The sequence below is a fragment of the Phaenicophaeus curvirostris genome, chromosome 1 (assembly GCF_032191515.1).
Source record: "Phaenicophaeus curvirostris isolate KB17595 chromosome 1, BPBGC_Pcur_1.0, whole genome shotgun sequence".
Taxonomy (NCBI): Eukaryota; Metazoa; Chordata; class Aves; order Cuculiformes; family Cuculidae; genus Phaenicophaeus; species Phaenicophaeus curvirostris.
The window spans coordinates 40,097,330-40,106,180 of record NC_091392.1 but is presented as its reverse complement, the minus strand read 5'-3'; the positions used below and the strand labels follow the sequence as shown (position 1 = coordinate 40,106,180).

Below are 8,851 nucleotides of genomic sequence, written 5' to 3'. Positions count from 1 at the left end.
ACCTGATGTGGTAGGACTATTTCCCTGCTGAAACACGCTCTTAAGTCCTCCTATAAGGCATTCCCTACCTACATACTGCTGGAAAACATACTCTAGAAAAGAATGTGACACTTGTGCAGAAGAGAAGAAACAAACTGATTTTATTTTCAGGACACTGAAGTCTTGTCACAGCATCTAGCTGCATTCCCCCAACTGGTTTTGCCTGCACAAGGATGGATTTTAATGGGGTAGGGCACCAGATACAGACCAGGAGACTATCACAGGAGGTAAGTAACCATTTACAATGACTCAGAGCACATGGCAAGTGTAATTCAGATAGGGATTTTCTGGGGATCAGTCCGCCCTGCCAGGTGATCTTGTTTCCTAGAAAAGGCACTTCCGGGACCAGGGTTGGTACAGGAGAGTTGGGGGCAGCAGGAGGAAGTACTGGAAGAGGGAGATGCTTCCCAATTTAACTCAATATGTGTCATGACAGAGCAGTGGTGAGAACAGATGGGTTACTTTCAGTGTATCAGAAGAAGCAGCAAAGGCCACCTGCAGGCCTGTGCATCGGGCAAGGCTGGCACAGAGTCCCAGCACCCAGAGGAAGGGTTGCCAGGGCTGTGGCCAGCCACGGTGACAGGAAGGAGCAGCATGGTGGGCATAGCCCACCTGGAGACTGGTGCAGGAGGCAAGGGAATGGGAAGGGGGAAGGCAAACTGGGTGAACTCATTCCGTCCATTCCTTCTTGATTGACAGGTTCCACTCCCAGGTGAGATGGTCATGCTTGTCATCATCCGTGAAGAAGGACTTGTTGTGATAGGTGCCTCGAGCCAGCATACCCTTAGGAGCCTCCTCAATAGGCGTCAGGAACTCGTACTCCTCTGGCCGTGGCCCATAGCTGCCAACCATGAATGTGGCTTTGTCCACTAGGAGAAAACAATCCGCAAAGGCTGAGAATCTCATGTGTGAAATGATAAAGAACCCACAAGCATGGGCACAGATCACACAGACAGAAATGAGATAATGGGGAAAAAAAGGATTGTCTGTGCCAGCACAGGAAACAGAATCAGTGGGGAAAAAAGCGAGTTAGTGAAGCACAAGGACAGCTGGAGGGATAAATGGATGGAAGGGCGCATGGGTAGGTAACTCAGTCTGTACTTTCTCACATATATGTGCTGCTGGAAGGGTGAGGATACACCTAGAATATGGCTCAGGATCCTTCTTGATCCCCCACTACTTCTCTTTTTTGGTGAGAAGACACCACTTGCATGTGCTGAACGGGATGCCGTGAACATTAAAGGCGGCCACATGCAAAAATGCACATGTGAGATGTGTGTGTGCAAAATCAGTCTTTCCTCACAGTGCCAAACCACACAAAGAGGAGAGAGACCATAGGCAAACACAGAGCTCTGCACACATCAGGAATCTTTGTAGAGCAGCTCTGAATTTTACCAAGTGCATCTGCAAGACCTTTTCAGGAGGGCGGAAAGCTCCACACAGGCTAAGCCACTCTCTGGGGGGCAGGGAGGTGGGAGGTGAACAGCTCTGTATGGAGAGGAAATCTGTGGCAACCAATGTCTCTGGGGACTTTGCTGCTGCAGACAGTGGTGTAGCATACAGATAACAGAGCTGGCTCATATCGAGTATGCACAGGAAGAGGAAACAGTTGGCCTGGGTGATGCAGAGTGCAGACTAATGCACTTTGCTGAGAAGTCTCGCTTCCTGCATGGTGGCACAGAGCCGTGGGACCAGGGGAGGCTCTGTCCCAGACCAGAGCTGCAGGAACACTTTGAGCATAGGGGCTGTGACAGTAGGAGTGCTGGTCTGCAGGGCACAAAGGGCTCCTACTCACCCTTCACGCCCGTCCGGTAGGTGTGCTGCACGTATTTCAGTCCCGACACAATGTCCCTGTTTACCTGCAAGAAGTGACCAAAAGTGTGTGTCAAGGGAAGGGGTTTGGTTCTGTATACTGGTCTTCTCTCTCCTTAGAGACACACCAATCTTGGTTTCCTACACCACTGCTCTCAAAAGGCTCAGCACAGGACATTGTAAGGAGTCCTAACATGATTTTGCCATAGGCACCTGGAGACCTACAGCATTTTCTGAACACCTCCTGCACTTTCCAAGCTGATGAGGACAAAGAGTGAAGCAGGAAGTTTCTGGTCAATAATTCCCATACTGAAAACCAGACATGGGTGACTAGAGTCACCCCTCCAGCACAAACAGATGGGCAAGATTAGCTATGCCTTCCCAGCTGCCCTGTGGGGATCTGGAAAGTTTATCCTCAAGAAACAGAGGGACATAACCTTTCCTCAGATCTCCCATAAATAGCTTGATGTATCCCTTGATGTCCCCCTCCAGCACTCCTCAATGTGGAAACAAGGCAGGCAGATCCTTTCACACACCCAGGGAAGAATTCACATGGTGTTAGCTCTCACCAGCCTTAGGACTGAGGGAGGGAGCTGGAATACCACGTGTGGCTCCCCGCATCTCCTGTCAACAGGGCTTAGATAGAGATGGAAATACTTCAGAGCACAAAGGACAGCTGGAGGTGTGTCTGGGGACAAACTCATCTCTGAGACAGCAAGTGAACTTGCTGACAGAGGAGAAGTGAAATCTTTCCTACAGAACCCACAACACTAACACTTTCCCTCCTCTGTTTCAGGAGAACTATCCTCTGTTGCTTTTTGCCTCCTCTGACAAAATCAGCTTTGTCTGCAGCAAACGTGGAGATGATCCCTTCAGCACTTGATGTCACACTGCAGTGGGGTGAAATTTCATTTTCAGCTGGAAACAAAAGAAGTAGCTGACACACTGGTTAATGGGAGAGGGGGAGAAATTAGCACATTTGGGTATAATGTGACTTAGAAGACCTCAGGTATGTTCAGTCAAAAAAATCATTTTTTTATGCACACATAAAGCCCAGCAATGCAGACTGAACCAGTACTTCATGGAAAGCCATTATCCCTTCTCCTCATTGTCCATTTCCACCTTATGTGAATCAAAGATGTTTCTGGTAGCTAAAAAAGCCAAGCCAAACTCAGCCAAAACTGCCCATCTGGCTTCCCAATCATCTGTTGTTCACTATTGTGGGTGAAAAGAAAGCAATTTCTTCCAAGGGGTGGGCCTTGTCCCTTGTCAGCTAGAATGACACTTGTAGTTAGGGGAACTTTACAAGAGCACAGCTTTTGGGCAGGCATGCTGCTCATCCCTAGTTATCAGACTGCCGGTGACTGACCTCAGCAACTGATGAGAAGCAACGAGGAAAACAACTCACTCTGAAGTGGATCTTAACTCTGTATTCCACTCCTTCCTTTAATACAAAGGTCTCTTTCTTGAGTGCTTCAAGATCACCTGTAAGGAGAGGATTAAGCCGTTAGCTAGAGGTGTCACAGCAAAAAGAGACTATATGTGGTGGAATGGGGCTAGGATTGGTATCAGAGGTAATCATCCCTTCAAAGGATGGCACACTTGCAAACTGGAGTACAGGGAGGTCTGTATAAGGAATCACATTGTGAGAGCATGTACAGAGAAACAGTTGGGGGTGTAGGTATGTGTTTGTGTCCACACCTATGAAGATAATGCCTAAATAAACACATCTCTAGGCACGTATACACAAAGATATTTAGGTACAATCATAAGGCACCTGCAGGAGCGTGTGCATGCTTCAGTCATGCCCAGCCCTGGCTTGGGTGAGCGGAGTGTGTTTCACAGCTCCTGCCCAACTTGTGAGACTGCCCATACTCTGCAGGGTTCTGTGTGGTTTCGGTTGAACAGGAAGCCTCTCTGCTTCTCTGGGCCCAGCTTCCTCTCTCTGTAGAAAAGCCCATATAAGGTGAAGCCTGGTTCTCTCCCCACGCCACCAGGAGCCGGAACTGCAGTATTGCTTGATTCTGAAGTTTCAAAACAGCCCATTACACAAATGCATGCACATTCATTGAAAGGAAGTAAGAACAGAAGGCAGGAGAAACCCAAGAGCTCCTAGAGCAGTCTAAATGAAGAAAAAGACTCTTGACATTTTCCTCTGTCACATCTACTTTTCTTTTTCATATGTGTATAACTTGAAATAAGAAACAAGACTACAATGCCCTCAGAGTTCCTCTCAAATCCACTGTAGCATCTCAAAAATTTCAATTTCAAGCACACCAGGGCCTTTGCTTTTTACCCTTCATGCCCAAGGACAGAGTCTTTTCCTACCTGTAAGGTCCATAGTGATCGGTCCTGGAGCTGAGTCACATACCAGGGTGAGTCGGGTGACCACCACATTGGGAGCTGTTGGGTCTGCAGATAGAGTCAGGGGGAAGCTGTCAGCTTGCAAAATTAATCACAGGGGGAGGGGAGTGATGCTGAGGTAACGGGGTTGCTTTCCCACACCAACTGCACTTCATGAGACACCCAGTAATGCCAGACTTCTCTTAGCACAAAAGGACCCCATATTTACTCCAGTCCTTCAACATGGATCCCTCTAGCCTCCATTTCAATATCTAGATGAGGTCTTTTGACTACAGAAGGCTCCCCTCTTAAGATTGTTTCTAGCAGCAAGGCCTCCTTTCAGCATAGGCTAGTCCCCTCATGTTTCTAACTGTTCAGGAGTCCTCCAAGGCCCACACACCTCGCACCACAAGTCCCTTTCTAATGCCAGCACTCCATAGCAACCCTACACCTAATGCTTAAAGCATCTTTCCTGCTTCCTTTACATGCATGTCTCCACCTGCCCATCCCCAGTCCTCCAGCAGAAGCAGTGCATGCGCCTGGACAAACAAACTCCCTCCCCTTTTGAGTCCATCTTGCCCAACCCCCACAGCACATGGTTACAATGCATCTCCCCAGTCCTTTCCTACCGGTATGCCCCAGCCTACCTACTACCACTGGTCCATCTCCCAGCAGGGACTTCTTATACTTTGTGAGGCTTTCATCATCCTTGTCCAACTCTTGCAGCTCCTGCAGTGTTTTCTGTGGAGGAGGTTTGTAGTTGAGTTTCCCATCCAGCTCATCATCATCTTCCTCCACGTGAGGTTCTTGGGTTTTCTCAGTCATGGTGTTGCTTGGTCTGGGTAATGGAGGAGGAAACAGTCAATGCAGAGGAAGGAAATATCCCCAGGAGCACTTGCACTAGGCTCAGCGAGGTTCAGGCCCCTGCACCAGACAGGCACCTGCCCAGCGACGAACACAGTGGATCGTTATAGGCAAATGGCGACAGTGATAAGCTGCAATCTCGACACTGCCGTGCTGATATTCTGTCTTGAACACAATCCCCCTCTGCCCCCACTCCTCTCCCTGCAGGCACTACACGCACATGCACAATCAGACCTACACAATTCTTCCCTCCCAAGGAGGAGGTGCAGGAGCAGATGCTGAAACTGGAGTGATTTACAGTCACTCTGCAGCATGGTTGCTGGCTGGCAAGCCTGCAGTTACAAGGCACTGTACAAGGTTTCAGTGCTCACCAACTATCTTGCACAAAGAGGGCCAGTCATGCACTAGGGCACAGAGATATGTCAATAAAGCCAAACCCAGAGGTTTCATTCACTCTCTCATAATGGGTTAAAAGCCACATGTCATAGAAAAATTCAATACCTGACAGCAAATCTCTTATATTGGCAAGCTAGCTGAAGCCTCAAGGAAATGCACCCACTGTTTATCTGCTGGCATTCACACTGCTTGCTCTCGGAAACCTCTCACTTCAGGCACCAATCACATCTCTTTTGCACTGGTGAAGGAAGCATGACGGTGACTGCATGCAGCCATGCATACCTGTGCTGCATCAGAGGGTCTTCTCCAAAGGAGAGGTAGGACAGCTGGAGCCCGCAGCCAGCGTGCTGCTGAACTCAGGAGGGTGGCAAAGCTGCTTGGGTAGCATCCCAAATGGGAGCCAGAGTAGGGAGAGATCAACTGAAGGGCAGCTAGGGGGACGGCAAGAAATGCAGAACAGGAGACAAAGGCAGGAGAGGTGAGCACTGCCATCAGGTCCCCCTTAGTCAGCTGCCTGCCTCACAGAGCCAGCTGCATAGTCTTAACCACACTCCCACTCATCAACAAAAGGCTGAAAAACAAAGCAGTGTCCTGCTGCAGTGATGGTTGTTGTAAATGGCCAAGCCATTTCTTGCTGTTTGGTAGCAAGGAGATTTGGTCAAGTTACATAGATGATTCAGTTCACTTCAGCTTATCCTTACATTAAGTCCTTCTCAGAGGCTGTCCCTGCTAAAAAAATTTCCCTTTTGTCTACTTGTTTGCAATTTCCCCAGCAAGCCCTTTATCCCGCTCTGCAGCTATGACCTTAACATTCACCCCTACTCCCAAAAGTTAAATTGGGAGCTACTGGGACAGTTCTCTCATTCATTAAAACCAGAAAGGAACTACAACAAAAACATATATGCAGCAGTTCAGAGTGAATCAGCAAATGGAATTAGGCAGCAATGAGTAACACACAGACCTCGCAGTTATATCTCAGTATGGGTGAGACCAGCGGAAAAAATTCAAGGAAGGGTATTCTGGCACGTTACAGAGGGATAGAGAAGGACAGAGCAGCACAGGAACAAGAACACTCAGTCAGGCATGCTAATGGGCAATGGCTCTGATGCAAGACTACTTTGCAATGGCATTTTGTGGCGAGTCAGGAACTAGCACAGTGTGGGCAGCTTGGTAATAAAAGGGAATCCCAACTCAAATAGACAGGAAAGAAAGCATGTCCTAGCAGCTGAATAACCTTGGCTGAGTTCACACTCAGTGAACTAGGAGTGCTAAGGACCTATATAACACAGGAAAGGCCCTTGAGCTTCTCCTCATGAGGAAGGAAACCAGAAGCTCCCTCATGAAAGCAATGATTGCTCACGCCCCACTGCTCTGCAGCCCCAGTGGAGTCACCTTGCAAAGTCTTGCGATCCCCTCAGAGCCATCCCACACTTGGCACAGGAAGAGTACATGATGTGCCACAGCAGCGACCACTAGGTCTTGCCTTCCCTTTGGGCTCCAACTACAGAGCTGTGTAATTTCCACTCTCCCAGGCTCTCTCACAGCACTAGGCTGCATTTGCCACCACTACAACCACAGAGCAGAGCTGCCTGCCTGTCCTCATCCTCCACAGGGGATTTTGTGGTTTATCACAGGAGAAGAGAGATCCAAGCAATGGACAGAGCTATTGCTGACCACATGCAGATAAAAGGCTAAACCAGCAGGTTGCTTCCCATCCCTTAGACCTTCCCTTTGCATCACCACACATGCTGCAGAGACTTTCCCTGCTAGCCCAGGGTCAGTGGGGTGCTGGATGACTTGATGGGGGATGCTTTTATGCTCAAAAAACCTCCCAGAGAGGTGGACAGGGAGCCTGCTGTACCAACAGCAAGAGCCTGAGGGAAACAGGACCAGCCAGGCTGAGTAGAACAACCCCTAGGCTAACACATTTCTCAGGATGGCATTGATCAGACCCAATTCCAGCATTTCTCTTCAAGTCGTAGACCTGACTTTGCCTTCCTGTCAAATTTGCAGTCAGGAGATGACCAAGAGGAAAGCTCACATCTCAGCTGATCCTGCCCCTCCTCACTCCAGCTCTGGGACTGGTAACCCCTGCAAGCTGAGACGTGCTACTGGGCTCAGGCACCAGTGCTTCCCCAGAACGAGCACATCAGTGCCCAACTGCCTGTCCCAGGGCTCCTGTGGCATTGCCCCGGCCAAGGACTAGGCTAAGATGGAGATTCCGTACAGCCTTCAGGCCTCGAGCCTCATTAAAAATGAGAAATTTAACCCTATAAATGCTCTGGACAAAGAGAAATCTGGATGATTTGCACACTTCCTTGCCACATTTTTCTTCCTTTCCTGCAGCCCCAACCTGCAGTTGTGCATCTCCTGCGCTTCTGAGGCCTGACAGTTTCCACAAAGCAGCAGAAAGAGCGGTAGGGGCAGCTAGGGAACCTCTGCCAGAGAGAGAGAGATGGCTGGCAGAAACCATGCCCTGCCGAGGGGCGTGATGGTCTCTCAGCTGGGCACTGCCTGTGCCAAGAAGGGAGAAAGGTGGCGGGGGCCACCCTCGCACCTGCAGCAGGAGGGGGCAGAGGGCACCACACAGGGTGGATGGTGCGCACCTCCTCAGCTCACCCACCCCCGTGCCACCACGGATCACAAAGAAGGGTGTCACAGCAGCAGCAGCGTTTTATTTGTCCTCCCTCAAACCATCCCCAGGATCGAGGGCTTATCTCCAGGAAGCGGGACTGGCAGGGAGGAAAGAATTTTCCGCCATGGGGGAGTAACACACTGGCCCCACCAACGCCCCCAGCCCTAACATCCCCACTCCACGTCCCTGGGGCGCGAGGGCAGGAGGGGAGCCCCCCGCCCAGCCAGCGCCGGGTACCACCCCGCAGGGATTCACCCCAGGGGCGCGGGAGCCGTCTCCCCTTCCTCTGCCCCGTCTACCCCATCACAGGGCAGAGCCCGACTTCCCCCTCGGATGCAGGCAGGGCCCTACTTGCCCCCACACCCCCCCCCGGGCAAGGCTGGGCGACTCAGCCGGGAACAAAGGCGCAAAGTTGCGCGGCTCCGGGGTAGAGGGAGCCGGGGTGATGGGTCTCCCCCTGCCCAGCTGCCCCTGCCCGGGCTCATACTCACGGGCTGCGCGGCGCCGGGGTCCCCCTCCGCTCTCAGCGTTCAGCTTTCAGCTTCGGCAGTTGGAGCAGGAAGGAAGTTGGTGAAGAGACGGGGGAAAAAAAAAATAACACTCACACGCTAAAAAAAAAAAAAAAAAAAGAAACGCAGCCAGCAACAGCAGCAGCCCACTCGCCGAGGGAGCCCCGCATGCTGCAGCGCTCCGCCGGCTGCTGCCCCGCTTTGTCTCTAGGTGCGCAGCGCTTTGTCTGCGGGGCTGAGCGCGGCCAGGGAT

The 8,851-nt window shown here is 50.9% G+C and overlaps 1 protein-coding gene across 2 annotated transcripts; it reads right to left on the bottom strand.

The window, feature by feature from the left end:
* Positions 1 to 123: 123 nt before the first annotated feature.
* ARHGDIB (Rho GDP dissociation inhibitor beta) lies at positions 124 to 8,689 on the bottom strand. 2 transcript variants are annotated; one of them, XM_069854167.1, is made up of 6 exons: positions 8,581 to 8,689; positions 4,842 to 5,032; positions 4,180 to 4,263; positions 3,260 to 3,336; positions 1,835 to 1,898; positions 124 to 908 (listed from the first exon to the last, which is right to left on the bottom strand). In XM_069854167.1, the coding sequence occupies exons 2-6, from the start codon at positions 5,017 to 5,019 to the stop codon at positions 709 to 711; spliced, it is 603 nt and encodes a 200-aa protein (XP_069710268.1). In that variant the 5' UTR covers positions 5,020 to 5,032; positions 8,581 to 8,689; the 3' UTR covers positions 124 to 708. The 2 variants fall into 2 exon arrangements, with proteins under 2 accessions (XP_069710268.1, XP_069710259.1); XM_069854158.1 differs by lacking the exon at positions 8,581 to 8,689 and adding an exon at positions 5,430 to 5,526.
* Positions 8,690 to 8,851: the final 162 nt, after the last annotated feature.

Bases quoted from the DNA above. Each gene is read 5' to 3' on its own strand.
- ARHGDIB (XM_069854167.1), bottom strand. From the start codon at position 5,019: ATGACTGAGAAAACCCAAGAACCTCACGTGGAGGAAGATGATGATGAG. The intron at 3,337-4,179 runs GTAGGAAAAGAC...CTCTCCTTACAG, and splicing joins GATCACTATGGACCTTACAG to GTGATCTTGAAGCACTCAAG. The intron at 909-1,834 runs GTGAGTAGGAGC...GTTTTCTCCTAG, and splicing joins CTACCGGACGGGCGTGAAGG to TGGACAAAGCCACATTCATG.